The following is a 13,267-nucleotide window of genomic DNA, read 5'->3' on the forward strand; positions in this document are numbered from 1 at the left end:
TACATTTTTTAAACTTTTGAGTTCCAGATTTTCTCCCTTATCCCAACCCCATTAAGAAACCACATGTGAAGTTATACAAAATATTTTCATAAAAGTCATGTGAAAAAAAACAACCATAGATCTCCAACCCTAATAAAAATCCCGAGAGAGAGAGAGAGAGAGAGAGAGAGAGAGAGAGAGAGAGAGAGAGAGAATATGCATCATAAGTTCTTCAGAGTTGTGAATCATTGTACTGCCAAGATTAGCAAAGTCATTTATAGTTGGTTGGTCATCTCAGAACATTGTATTACTTTGTATACAGTACATTTCACTTTCCTTTAGTTCATGGAGGACTTTCCAGGGTTTTTTTCTGAGAGCATCCTGCTCATCATTTCCCACAGAACAACAATATTCCATGACAATCACATACCACAATTTATTCAGCCATTCCCCAGTTGATGGGCATTCCCTCAATTGGAACATACAAAAATGAATGTTGAAAACTATCTTTACATGTGTCTGGAAAAAATAAAATGCTGTCTTTAGCATCTTTTATATTTTCTTAATAGTATTTATTTTTTCCAAATACATGCAAAGATAGTTTTCAACATTCACTTTTTGCAAAAACTTGTGTTCCAAATTGTTCTCTCTCTGTCCTTCCCCAAATAGCAAATAACCTGATATAGGTTAAATGTGAAATTCTTCTAAATATAAAATAAAATACTATTGATAAGAAAACAAGTCAATCATGGGAGAAGGAAAGGCTTCTGGGTAGTGGTGAGAGCTCAACAGAGATTCAATTATTTTATCTGTCTCACATCATCAAGTCAGTCATCAAGGTCACATGGCTTTCTCTAGGAGTGTGTGGTAGGGAGGGGAGAAGATGGTAAGTGGGAGTAATTAAGGCCTGAGTTTGGCAGGAGGAGCAGGGACTGAGGGATTCAAGGGGTGCTGACAGGGGAAAGTTAAATAGGCGGCAGAAGTGAAGGGAATGGGCAGAGAGGTACAGAGTGAGGAAGAAGACTTGAAAAACCAACAAAATAAAGAATATAATAAAAGATGAACTCGCAGGGATTGGGAGAGGAGACAGAAAGAAAGAGTGTGTGAGTGGGGCAGGAGCATTCTGGAGTCAGTTGTGTGCCACAGCGGCTGTGTAGACTCGGACTCGGAGTTAATTAGGAAGATGAGTTGAAAACCAATCTCAGGAGTTTCTTAGCCTTGTGATGTTGGGCAAGTTTTAACGTTTGATGACTTCAGTTTCTTTATTTGTATTAAAAAGCAGCATCTAGGGGCTCTACCTCTACCTCGAGGGGATATTTTGATGATCAAATAAAGTGCTTGAAAAGCTTACACATGCTATTGAATGCAATTGTTATTGTTGATGTTGTAGCTTATAAACGCAAAGGGACTGTCTGGGAGTGACTGAGAAAAGAAAATCTGCCCCCTCCTTCTGATCCAGGGCCTGAAAGGAATACTCAGTGCTACAGAGGGTGAGAGGTGGGAGCAACAGCGTGGCGAGAGCCTCAGTCTGTCCCAGATGCTGGGGGTGACCATGTCCTGCTGCGTGCACCTCACCAGCACCCGACCTGGTGGACAGCGACACCTTTCTCTTCCCTCATTTCCTACAAGCCATCTCCAGTCCTCCCGATCTATCTCCATCTGGCCACCGCCCCAGGGGGTTCTGGAGGAGAAAGTGAGGCTGGTGGCTTTGCCCAGTGCCTCCTCACTTAAGTGCCTGATGCCCCCAGCAGTGGTCGCTTCTCCCTGGCATTGTCCTGTGCTTATCGTACAGGTTGTACCCTTTTTTCCCCAAGGAGAATGTAAGCTCCTTGGGGACAGGGATTCTTTGTGCTCCAACACAAAGTAGGCGCCTGCTAGATACAAAATCCTGTTTGCAAAAGTTGTAAAGAGGCAAATTTTAGCGCGTGTGTCTTTCTGCCAGTGAAAGCCATCCTTAAGAATGAGCTGCCTAAACAAGATCATATGACGATCAACTCTGATGGACGCAGCTCTTCTTAAGAATGAGATGATTCAGGCCAGTTCCAATGATTTTATGATGAGAGTCATCTACACCAGAGAGAAAGAACCATGGGAACTGAGTGTGGATTTCAACCTATCATTTTTACTTCCATTTGCTTGAATTTTCGCATTTTTCTTCCTTTTTGATCATTTTTTTCTTGTGCAGCAAGATAATTGTATATGTATGCCTATATTGCATTTACATATTCCCCCCCCCCCATGTTTAACATGCACTGGACTACTTGCCATTTAGGGGAGAGGGTGGAGGGAAAGGGGGGAATAGGAACACAGTTTTTCAAGAGTCAATGGTGAAAAATGATCCTGGCACATATTTCAAAAAGAGCTTCAATGAAAATTTAAAAAGCTGCCTAGGGAGATGATGGCTTTCCTTTCACTGGAGGTTTCCCAGCAGAGGCAGGATGACATGGGAAGGGACCATTGAGACCCCCTCCCCCTTTCCCCAACCCTGTTTCACAATGGAAGCCCAGACAGATCCAAGTGGATGGCCGTGGGCAGTCAGCGGCAGAGCAGAGATTTGGCCTCCAGTGCAGGGCAAGTTCTACTGTACCAGGATGTGCCTACCACATTGGTCAGAGGTGATAGAGCGGTTGGTATTTGGATGTGGTTTGGACTCCAGTCTCTGAGGGCCTTTTTACACCCAAGATTCTGTGATCCTGCCTCTGTCCGGACTGCTGTATGGGATGTGATCTAGAAGCAGTAGGTGATCCAGGATCAGGACACCCGGCTTCCAGTCTTGGTCCCTTCACATCCATTACTAGAGAAGTGCTGCAGTCGCTACTTCTCTGAGGGATTTTGAGCACTCAGCCATCCCGATTCTCCTTAAAGACCCCCAGTGACAGGGAGGTCACTGCGTCCCACAGCAGCAATTCCCTCCTGTGGAACCTCTAACAATTAGACAGCCTCTTCCTCATACCTAACTCTGGGGCTCAAAGTAGATCACAAAGTCTGTAGTTGTTGCAGGGACCCCTGCTACCCGCAAGGCCGCAGAGGGTAGAGGGGATTGAGAGGGGCTGGCCTAGGCAGGGTGGCCAGGGTGGTCATCACCAAGCAACGGGCATTTGCCACGAAGCAGGCCCTGCGCAAAATACTGGGGATACAAGACAGACAAAAAAAAAGAAAAAAAGAGAAAAACCAGTTCCTGCCTTCTGAACTCACAGTCTAATTGAGGGGAGGGGGGGGAATAGGTGAGCCACTGCATACGAACAAGGTGCAAACAAGGCCAATAGGAGGTAATTTCAGGGCAAGGTGCTGGGGGGGGGGTGGTGGCTGGGAGAGGCCTCTTAAAGGTAGAACTTGAGCTGAATCTCATAGGAAAGCATTTCAGGGGGAGGATCTGGCCTGGAGGGTCTGGGCTGGACTCTCCCTGGGAAGGGAGACAGTGTGGGCTGAGGGAGGGCTTCAGTCAAGCACCCTGGTAAGGAAGCCAGGATGGAGAGCCCCATTTGGGGGGCAGGGGAGCCAGAGTACAAGAGGACACTTCAGTTCTACCCCCAGTGAAGCTGAAGGTGGGGATCTTGAATACAGCGGGTTGGGCTCCAGTCCTCAGAGCGAGCACAGGCTGGGAATCTCGGCGGGAGGGCCGAATGGTGGGGGCTGGAAGGGAATCCAGGAGGGGAAGCGGGAGAGCTCTGGGGCTCCGCCGAAAAGCCCAGGAGGGCCGGAGCCTCATGGGTGCCCAGCCATGACTGAGGAGGCCGGCATTGTTCAGTTCCAGGGAACGGGAGAAAACTGGTCACTCTCTCCATTTGTCTCCTTTCCTTGCTTGCCCGAATTTGCCAGCGGCCAGAGCAGGAGGGGGAGTGGGGAAGCAGATGGTGCCGGCCTCTGCAGGGAGCAAGGAGGGTGGGCAGGCCCTGCAGCCCCTTTGCCTCCCTCTGGCCCCTGGCCCCACAACTGAACTGTCAATGGCTGAAGGCAGGCACTTCCTTTATTCCCCCCCCCTTGCCTTCTCCCGGGGGCTCAGGGAACAGGGCCCGCCTTGCGGGGCTTCAGACCAGCCAGGGGCAGAGAGCACCGAGGCCTCCTCCTCCAGGGCTCCTGGGGGCCTGCTTGCATCTGCTTGCGGCTCAGGAGGCTCAGTTGCTCCCGGTCTCAATGCTCCTGTCACTCTCTAAGGAGGGGAGCCTCCCCGGGGGGTGGAGCCCCGGGATCTGTTCCTTCTCTTGCAGATGGTCCCGCAGGCGCCGGATCTCCAGCCGCTGCATCTCTATGATCCGCTCCGTTTCTTCTTCCTCGGTCAGCCTCAAAATCCCAGCGGTGGAGGGCTTCTCCACACTGGGCACTGTGAGGAGGGGAGAGAAGGGAAAGGTCTGGCTCTGGAAGCCGGGCCCCTCCCGCGGCCTGGGGAAAGGATCCGAGACAACGCGGCCCCCTCAGACCTGGAGATGAGCCCGGGGCCTGGAACAGGGAGCCCGGGCACAGGGCCCGAGGCTGGAATCCCAGACAAGGGGGAGGCTGGGGGAGGATAGGCAGTAAGCCCAGGAATGAGGCGGGCGGGAGGGATCTAGCACGCGAGACACAACAGCGCGGTTCACGGACACCAGGCAAGGGGCCGGGGAGGAACGAGGCCCGTGCGCGGGGTGTCTGAAGCCAAGGTGCAACAATAACGCTCGGAGGGCCGTGGGGGCGCGGGAAGCGCGTGTCCGCGTGCCGCGGGGGGCGCAGGCAGGGGCGCTGCTCGGCCAGCCGGTACCTGGCTCGGGGACCTCCGAGTGCCGCAGCTTCTTGGTGAGCCTCAGAGCCGACTCGAGGTCGTGCACCTGGGCGCGCGTGATCTTCAGCTCCCTTCGAAGCTCGTTAATCTCCTTGATCAAGTTCACGTTTTCCTGCAGAAAGGAGGGGGAGCGCGGCGTGAGCCCCCGCCGGGCGGCGCATGTGCCCAGGCCCCGGGCCGCGCGCCCAGGTGTGGGGCCCTCCCCAGCCCCTGCAGCGGGGCCTCCGGCTAGGACGGAGGCCTTCCCACGGAGCATCCGGCGGGTTTTCCCCCGGCAGCAGTGGGAGGGCCGGAGAGGCGATGGGTGAGCCCGGGGGTGCGGGGTCCGGGCGGCGGCCCAGGGGCTGAGGCCGGAGCAGCCGGCAGGACCAGTCTGCCCCGGGGGGGGGGGGCGATGCAGGCTTGGGGGCTCAGGCTTTCGGCCCGGGTCCGAGGGCGGGGCTACCTGCATGATGCGCACGTTGTCGGAGCGGTGCAGCTCGTTCTCCTTGACCACCTTCTTCTTGAGCGTGGCCAGGTTCCTCTCCAGGTGCTCCCTCTGCCGGATGTACTCCTGCTGCAGGTCTGTGTCCACGCCCACGATCTCCACCTGGAGGGACGGGAGGAGCAGGCCAGGTGGGCGGGGCTGGGCCGCGGCGCGCGGGGCGGGCGGGGAGGGCTCCCACTCACCATGTCGGCCTGCTGGACGTACTTGTCGAAGAGCGCGCGGATCTTTTCCTTCAGCTGCCGAGGTTCCTGGATGAAGCCCACGCAGTTGTGCAGGTCGATCTTAAACCGCTTGACCAGGGCCTCCATGTCCCGCTCCTGAATGCACAGGGCTCTGGCTTAGCAGTGGGCCAGGGCCAAGGGGCAGGGGCCAAAGGGCAGAGGCCGAGGGCCGTCCTGGGCTCCAGCCAGGGCTGAGGACCCCCTGCCTCTGCTGGCTTGGAGCCTGCCGCCGGGAGACCTCCCAGAGTGCCAAGATGCCAGCTGAGAGGCCGTCTCCCAGCCAGTCTGATGCCAACAAGGCAGGCCTCAAGAGGGAGCCCAGCCGCCCAGCCCCTGCCACCGCCCTCCTGTCTGATCTTCTAGGGACAGAGAAGCGCTTGGGTGCCCCCTCCTTATCAGGACCTGTGGGTGGAGCCTCTGCCCTGCTGGCTCTGACTGCCCTGCTCCAAAGCAAACAGCACCAGACTCTGTCAGGCGCTATCTGTGGGTTTGGGTCTTGGCCCAGGCTATGATCCCTTCCCTCTCCCCCCTGCACATGCCCCCTCCCCACACCTCCCTGCACATGCCCGCACCAGGACAGCTCTGCTGCTCGGGAAGGTTCTCCTGGACACTCCCAGGGCTCCGGCCCACTGGGGCCAAGCGAAATGGCTTTTATGGCCATGGAGAAGCCCAGCCCTCAATCCCTATGGTGCTCCCGGGCTCAGCCGATTTACCTTCTGCCGCTCCCGGCGCATCTCCTGGTCTGTAGCTTTGAGCTTCTGCCACAGCTCCGTGATGTTCAGTTCCAGTTGTGTGTTCTGTTTATGGAATCGCTCTAGCTCTGCCTCCATCTGCAGAGAAGGAAGGAAGGAGAAAGCCAGATGCACATGTGCAACCCCACTGCCCTCAGATGCTCCTCCATTCCTTGTCACCACTAGAACTATCCGGTTACAAACAGTGCAAATTAGGAGACATTTATCAAACCCCTACTGTGTGCCCGGCACTGTTCTAGCTATGAGAAATAAAAGTGATAGTATAGATCCATCCCATAGCTCCCAACTGTTTGCATGTTGTCCTTCCCACTAGGTGATGAGCTCTTGTGAGGGCAGGGACAGTGTTTTTAACCTCAGTGCTTAGCACAGTGTCTGGGACACAATAGGTGCTTAATAAATGCTTGATGAATTTCCAAAGCTGTCCTGCTTGTGTATTTTTTCTGAACTTTCTTCTTTTCCCAATAAAAACCAGAAAAAAAAATCCCTTATAACAAATTTGCATAGTCAAACCAAACACATTTCCAGGGAAGCCATGTCCAAACAGGTCTGTCTCTTTCCTCCCCTCTGCCCAGAGCTAAGGAGAATGCTTCATCACAAGTCCTGCAGAAATAGGGCTATTTGTTGATTATCTTCACCAGGTTTCTAAGTCTTCCCAAGTTGTTTTCTGGTGGTGTTCTCTCAGTATAAATCCTCCTGGCTCTGCTCCCTTCACCTGGGGTGGAGGGGGGGCATAGGAAAGAATCCCCCAGGAACTCCCTGGCCAAAGGACGATCAGCTCACAGAACCAGGGTTAGAAAAAGAGAATCGTCTGGTCGGACACTGTGGCTATAGACTAGAGCAGCAGGAGTCAGGGAGGCACAATCCACACCAAGGTCTGGAGAAGCTTCAGTCCGTAGTTGTGGAGGAGGGCAGAGTGGGCCTGGACAAGGCCTTCAAAGGCAGGCTGAATGAGCTCTGGGGCTGCTGGAGGGAGCCTTCTCCCTCGGGACAGGGGGACAAGGACAAGGACCTCGGCACTCCAAGTAACAGGACAGGTTCCCAAGCTAAGAAGGGGTACAGTGAGTGAGCCCGGCTCAGCTGCTCTGGATCAATCTAAGATCTCTGGCCCAGAAAAAGACATACTGGATACCAAAAGAACTGGCCCATTATTAACTGTGCTATGGGAGGGATTGTGAAAATGGGAGAGGAATCACAAAATCTGTTTGGATTTTTTTAAAAAGGAAAATACTAATCATAGATTTGCAAAGCACTTTATACATCCTATTTCATCAGTCCTGGAGATTGGTGCAACTATTGTCTCCATTTTGCAGATGAAGAAACTGAGGCTGAGGTGGCAATTTGCTTGAGTCACACAGCTACTGTCTAAGGTAGAATTTGAATTCGGGCCTTCTTGACTGCAAGTCCAGTCAATACCAGAATCTGTAAGCTCTAAGCCAGTGAACTTAACTTTGATTCCTCAAAACATTCTAGAACAGTTTCCTGAAGAGCTGGTTGGCTGAGCACCCAGAAAGGGCCGAGGGCCGGCTGCCTTGGGCTCGTTTCCCATTTTGATGGCAGTGCTAGGCCAGCAGATGAGGATGATGCCGGGGGCATGATTGGCACAAAGCTATGGGTCGGGGTGGGGTAGATGCACTGAGCCGGATGGAGAGTGGGTGGGCCTGGAGGCTCCAGGAATCGGCTGCCCTGGCAGCTCTTTATCACTGGCTCTGGTGGTGTTCTCTCAGTATAAATCCTCCTGGCTCTGTTCCCTTCACCTGCGCTCTCAGGAGCGCACCCAAACAGGGTGGGCTGGCTCCCAAAGGATCCCCAGAGGCTTAAGCCTTGGGCTGGACCTCAGGAAGTGGCAAGTCCAAAGTTTTATAAAATAAGAACCAAAGTCCTGGAAATAAAACATTAGCTCCCCAACTGCAGGATGGGGAAAGCCTGGTTGGATGCCTGGTGTCTTGAGAAAGATCTAGGGATCTGAGTGGTCTGCAACTCAGAGGACCACTCTGGGAAAGTTCTGGCCTCTGGAACCTTGTCTTCAGTCTGGAGAGGGTGCAGAAGGGGCTTCCAGCTGCCCTGCAGAAGAGAAGGGCCCCCAGGAACACGTGGGGACTTGCTGGGCTGTCAGGATATAGCAGGTGGCCCTCCTTGAAGGCCTTTGCCCAGAGGCCGGAGTCTGGGCCAGGGAGTGAGTGACTGTGTCCGAGGTCACTCAGGCCATGGGTGTGTGGGAGTGGGAATGCTGGGGCATCGCAGTGGGTTTGGAACCTTCACGTGGCCACCACCAGGGCTGAAAACCTTTCCTGAAACAGACTCCTTGCACTGACCAGCCCGGTGGGTCTGAGGACTGTGTAGAGAGGAGAGAGGCATGTCCCATGTGGCCCCTCAGACGGGACCCCCAGTCACTGCTTCGGACTTAAGAACCTCTCCAGGCCCGTCCTACAAAGGCTCTGGATGTCCAGGATTCCAATCTGGAACAAAGCCCCTTCTCCCAGACTGTCTGGTTACCCATGGGCCCCAGCTGTACCTGAAGGAAATCCGGGGGACCCTCCAGCCAGAGGGCCCAGGCTCTCCCCACTGTCCGGGGGCAGGGATGGGGGGGCAGAGCTCCTTCCCTTCCCTCCCCTTTTCCCCCTCCCTGTTCCCAGCGCCTGCCAACCTGCAGCTGGCCCTGGCTAGGGAGGGGCTGGAGAAGGGAGCGGGGGAGGGGCAGGAGAGGAGCGAGTGAAGCGGAGAGGGGCGGGGCGGGGGCTGGCGAGGGGGAGGGGCTGCCCACCTCCTGGATCTGCTCCTTCATGGCTTTGATCTCGTTCTCCCGAGGCTCGATCTGCTTCTTCAGTTCCTTAATCTTGTAGTCCAGCACAAACTTGAATTTCTCCAGCTCCTGGTTCTTTTTCTTCAGGTCATAGATTCTCCTCTCCTAAGGGGCCAGGGGGTCACAGGGACACACTTCAGGATTGGGGGAGACGGCAGTGGAGAGACACCAAGCCCCTCCCGAAGCTGGCTGGGACTCATGAAACTGTGGGGACCCCCTGAGCCGGGCAGGCGGTGTGGATGCTGAGGGAAGCCGCCCTGAGCGGGGCAGGCGGTGTGGCCGCTGGGGGGAGCTCCTCCTGCCTGCAGCAGTGACGCCAGGGCCACAATGACTGGTCCCTGATCCCTATGGGGTCAGAGGCAGCTCCCACTCACCCCCCTTTGCCAGCTGTGTCTGGGGCCATGTCCCGGGGGTCAGCCTCTCACCTTGTCCTGGATGGTCTCGTCTCTCTCCTGGATCTCCCGCTTGAGGCCTTGAATATCCTTCTCCAGAGCCTTGATGACCCCTTGGAGTTTCGCCTGCTCCCCCTTTAGGGCCTCAATGTCGGTGCTCCGCTCCTCAATCTCCTTCTGCAGGCTGCTGAACTGGAACCCGCCCCCCCCGGACAGTGGGTGACCCAGGCCCCTTGGCGGCCAGCAGCCAGCCTCCCTCCAGAGGGATGGTCCCGGAGCCTCGTGCCCGCTGGGGCAGAACTCTGACAGGAGCCCGAGGGGAGGATGAGGAAGGAGCCGGTCCCCAGAGGAGCTGACCTCCAAGAGGCTGGTGATGGCAGGCGAGGGGCCTGCTGCTCCAGGACCAGTCCCGCCACGCTCGTTACAGGGCCACACCCGAGGCCCACAGGACCGTGGCCTGCCTCAGCGGAGGACAAGTCCCACTGATGGGTCCTCTCAGCACTGAGGGACCCATCTGTCAGACTGGCCCTGGGCAGGTGGCAGATCTAGGCCACCCACAGCCACCTTTCGGGAGGAGCGGGAGGGGCTCTGGCTGAAGCCTGGGCCCGACCATTGCCAGGCCCTGGATTTTGGCGCCGGGCCCCGGCTTTCAGGAGGGACAGGGACAAGCTGGAGGGGGAAGGGCAAAGCAAAGGGCTTGGAAATCCAGGCCAAAGAGAGGAGGGGGAGGAGAGAAGCCTGGTGAGCTGGGCAGGGAGCAGGAGAGGGGGCTGTGGGCGCGCATGTGTGTGTGCCTGTCCCTGAGCTGGGGCGGAACCTCGCAGTGGGGGAAATTGAAGTTTGCCTTTGCTTGGTGCTTCCACGCACAGCCCCCCGGGGCATGAGTCAACGTTTGAAGAAGTGGGTGGGAAAGCCTTCCGGGGGCCTCCCAGGGGTGGGGACAGAGGGGGCGCCCCCCCCCAAAGCTCTCGACCCCCTCAGCCGGCGTCCTCGCCCTGCTCCTGCCAGGGCAGCTCCTCCCCCTCCTCTCTCCCCCTCCCCCCCCAGGGGGCCCTCACCTTCTTGCGCATGATGCCCGTTTCTCCTTTGAGGCGTAAGTTAGCTTCCTTTTCCTCTCGGAGTCTTTTCTCGTACTTGGTTTTGATGTCCTGAATCTCTCGGTCTTCATCTTCCTCGATCTGCTTCTTGGTCTCTTCAAACTCTCGCATTTGCTGCCGGGCGTCATCTTGGGCCTGGCTCAGGGACGGCGGGGGAGGGCGCAGGGGTCAGCTCCCCGGCCCGACTCCCTCCGTGCGCGCGGCTAAGGGCCCGGGGGGGAGGCGGGGAGCTTGGGTTGTGCCAGCGTGCTGTGGAACGGGGGCTCAGGCCCTCTGCTCCCTAAGGCCCGCCCGAGTTCATAGAGACCGACAGAAAGCCCACTGGGCTCATCTGAGGGGGAAAGGGGGTCGCCAGGGTTCCCTACCGCCTGCTTCGGCTGGTCCCGGGCAGGGTCACTAGATTCCTCATCCCCTGCTGTGGCTGGCCCTTTGTGGGGTCCCTAGAGTCCCCGCCCCCGCTGGCCCTTTGTGGGGTCCCTAGATTTCTCCGATCCTGCTGAGGCTGGCTCCGCGTGGGGTCCCTAGAGTCCCCGCCCCCGCTGGCCCTGCGTGGGGTCCCTAGAGTCCCCGCCCCCGCTGGCCCCGCGTGGGGTCCCTAGAGTCCCCGCCCCCGCTGGCCCCGGGGCCGACAGGCGGGGCGGGCACCTCTTCCAGCAGGCTGGCTTTCTCGTGCAGCTTGGCCTCGTAGTACTCGGTGAGCTCCTCCAGGGCCTGGCTCTTGGTCTCCTCGTTGTCGCGGAGCTGTTTTTCGTATTCCTCCTGCATCCGCTGGGACTTGAGCTGCAGCTCCTGGTACTTCTCATACTCCAGCAGCAGCTTCTGATTGTTACAACACTCTAGGAAGGAGGGTGGAGCCTCTGAGAACTGAGGTGCTGCAGGCCCAGGCTCGCTGCCCCCCAACCGGCCTCCTCCCCAAGGGGAGCCCGAGAGCGAGGGAGGGGACGGCGCGACGTGCACCTGCCGCGGGCAGAGCGCCGGCTCCATCCTGAGACAAGGGGCGCCCGTGCCCTCCCCAGGGAGAAGGCACATACGCAGGTGTCTAAGGGACAGAGCAGGACGTACAAGGAGAAAGGGTGGCGAGGAGCCCAGGACCCGCCAATTGCCTTTAGCTGGAGACTTGGGAGGACAGAGAGATTGGAACTTAGAATTCCAGGGTTGGGGAATGTCTGGAAGAGGGTCATGAAGTGGACCTCGGAGAGGAAGAGGAAGAGGAAAGAAGGCTCGGCAAGATTTTGAAAAATGAATCTTTGGGCTAGTCTACCTCTCGGATCTGTGGAGAAGGAAGGAATTTATGGCCAAAGAACTAGAGAACATTATGAAATGAAAAATGGATAATTTTGATTAGATTAAATTATATTAAAAAAGCCTTTTGCACAAACAAAACCAATACAGCCAAGATTAATAGAGAAACAGAAAACTGGATATTAAAAAAATTATATCCAAGGGTTCTGATCAGGGCCTTATTTCTAAAATGTATAGAGAATGGGCCGCAAATTTATAAGAATACCAGCCATTCTCTAATTAATAAATGCACTGACAGTTTTCAAAGAAATTAAAGCCATTTCTAGTAATATGAAAAAAATGTTCTAAATCACTATTGATTAGAGAAATGCAAATTAAGACACCTCTGAGGTACCACCTTCACACTTCTCATAATGGTTAACAGGAAAAGATATGATAAATGTTGGAGGGGACAGGGGAAAACTAGGACACTAAAATATTACTGGTGGAGTTGTGAACTGATCCAGCCATTCTGAAGCGCAATTTGGAACTATGCCCAAAGTGTTATCAAACTGCATCCCCTTTAATCCAGCAGTGTTTCTATCTGGTCTGTATCCCAAAGAGATCATAAAAAAGGAAAATGGACCCACATGAGCAAAAATATTTGTAGCAGTTCTTTTTGAAGTGGCAAGGAAATGGAAACTGAGTGGATGCCCATCAGTTGGGGAATGGCTGAATAAGTTATGAATGTTATGGAGTATTATTATTCTATAAGAAATAACCAGCAGGATGATTTCAGAGAGGCTTGGAGAGACTGACATGAACTAATACTAAGTGAAGTGAGCAGAACGACAAGAACATTGTACACAGCAATGAGAAGATTATATGATGATCGATTCTGATGGACTTGGCTCTTTTCATCAATGTGGCCAATTCCAATAGACTTGTGTTGAAGAGAGTCAGAAAGAGGAATGTAGAGACTGAATGGGGATCACAAGTAGTATTTTCATCTTTTCTGTTGTTTGCTTGCTTTTTTTTCTTTCTCATTTTTTTTTCCTTTTTGACTTGATTTAATAAAGCAAGATAAATGTGGAAATATGTATGGATGATTAAATGTTTAACATATATTGGTGCTTGCTGTCTAGGAGAGGGGGAAGAAAGGGAGAAAAATTTGGAACACAAGGCTTTTCAGGGATGTATGTTGAAAACTATCTTTGCATTTATTTTGAAAATAAAAAGTTATTATTAAAAAATAAAATAAAAACAAATCTTTGTTCCTTAGATGCAGCTGGATCTGGGTCAGCGCCTCAGGTGCCATGCATGAGCAAAGGGGCAAGGGAACAGGGGGAGACAAGGCTGGCAGCCCCATGAGGGCAGAGGGCCTCCCGGGAGACCTCCCAGATTGGACTTGTCCACGCATCTCACATAAGGGAGCGGAGCTGAGTTCACAGTAAGGACCATCTGGCCAGTGAATGGGGATGGGGCAGTTCTGAGTCTCCTGTCAAAGCCAATGACTCCTACTGTTGTGCTGTCCCTGCTGATAGGAACCTAGGACGTGTCACCAA

General features: G+C 54.6%; 1 protein-coding gene across 1 annotated transcript in view; it reads right to left on the reverse strand.

The window, feature by feature from the left end:
* Positions 1–2,245: 2,245 nt before the first annotated feature.
* The window catches only part of CFAP57 (cilia and flagella associated protein 57), a 43,804-nt gene continuing 32,782 nt past the window's right edge, over positions 2,246–13,267 (reverse strand). Inside the window, exons 15-23 of the mRNA XM_031969292.1 lie at positions 11,127–11,317; positions 10,443–10,616; positions 9,418–9,576; positions 8,954–9,097; positions 6,154–6,270; positions 5,402–5,536; positions 5,178–5,321; positions 4,712–4,844; positions 2,246–4,300 (exon numbers count right to left, since the gene is read on the reverse strand). Of these exons, the coding sequence (XP_031825152.1) occupies positions 4,095–4,300; positions 4,712–4,844; positions 5,178–5,321; positions 5,402–5,536; positions 6,154–6,270; positions 8,954–9,097; positions 9,418–9,576; positions 10,443–10,616; positions 11,127–11,317 (1,403 nt within the window). The 3' untranslated portion in view covers positions 2,246–4,094. The remainder of the gene's footprint in view (positions 4,301–4,711; positions 4,845–5,177; positions 5,322–5,401; positions 5,537–6,153; positions 6,271–8,953; positions 9,098–9,417; positions 9,577–10,442; positions 10,617–11,126; positions 11,318–13,267) is intronic.

This window comes from Sarcophilus harrisii, chromosome 4 (assembly GCF_902635505.1).
Source record: "Sarcophilus harrisii chromosome 4, mSarHar1.11, whole genome shotgun sequence".
Lineage (NCBI taxonomy): Eukaryota > Metazoa > Chordata > Mammalia > Dasyuromorphia > Dasyuridae > Sarcophilus > Sarcophilus harrisii.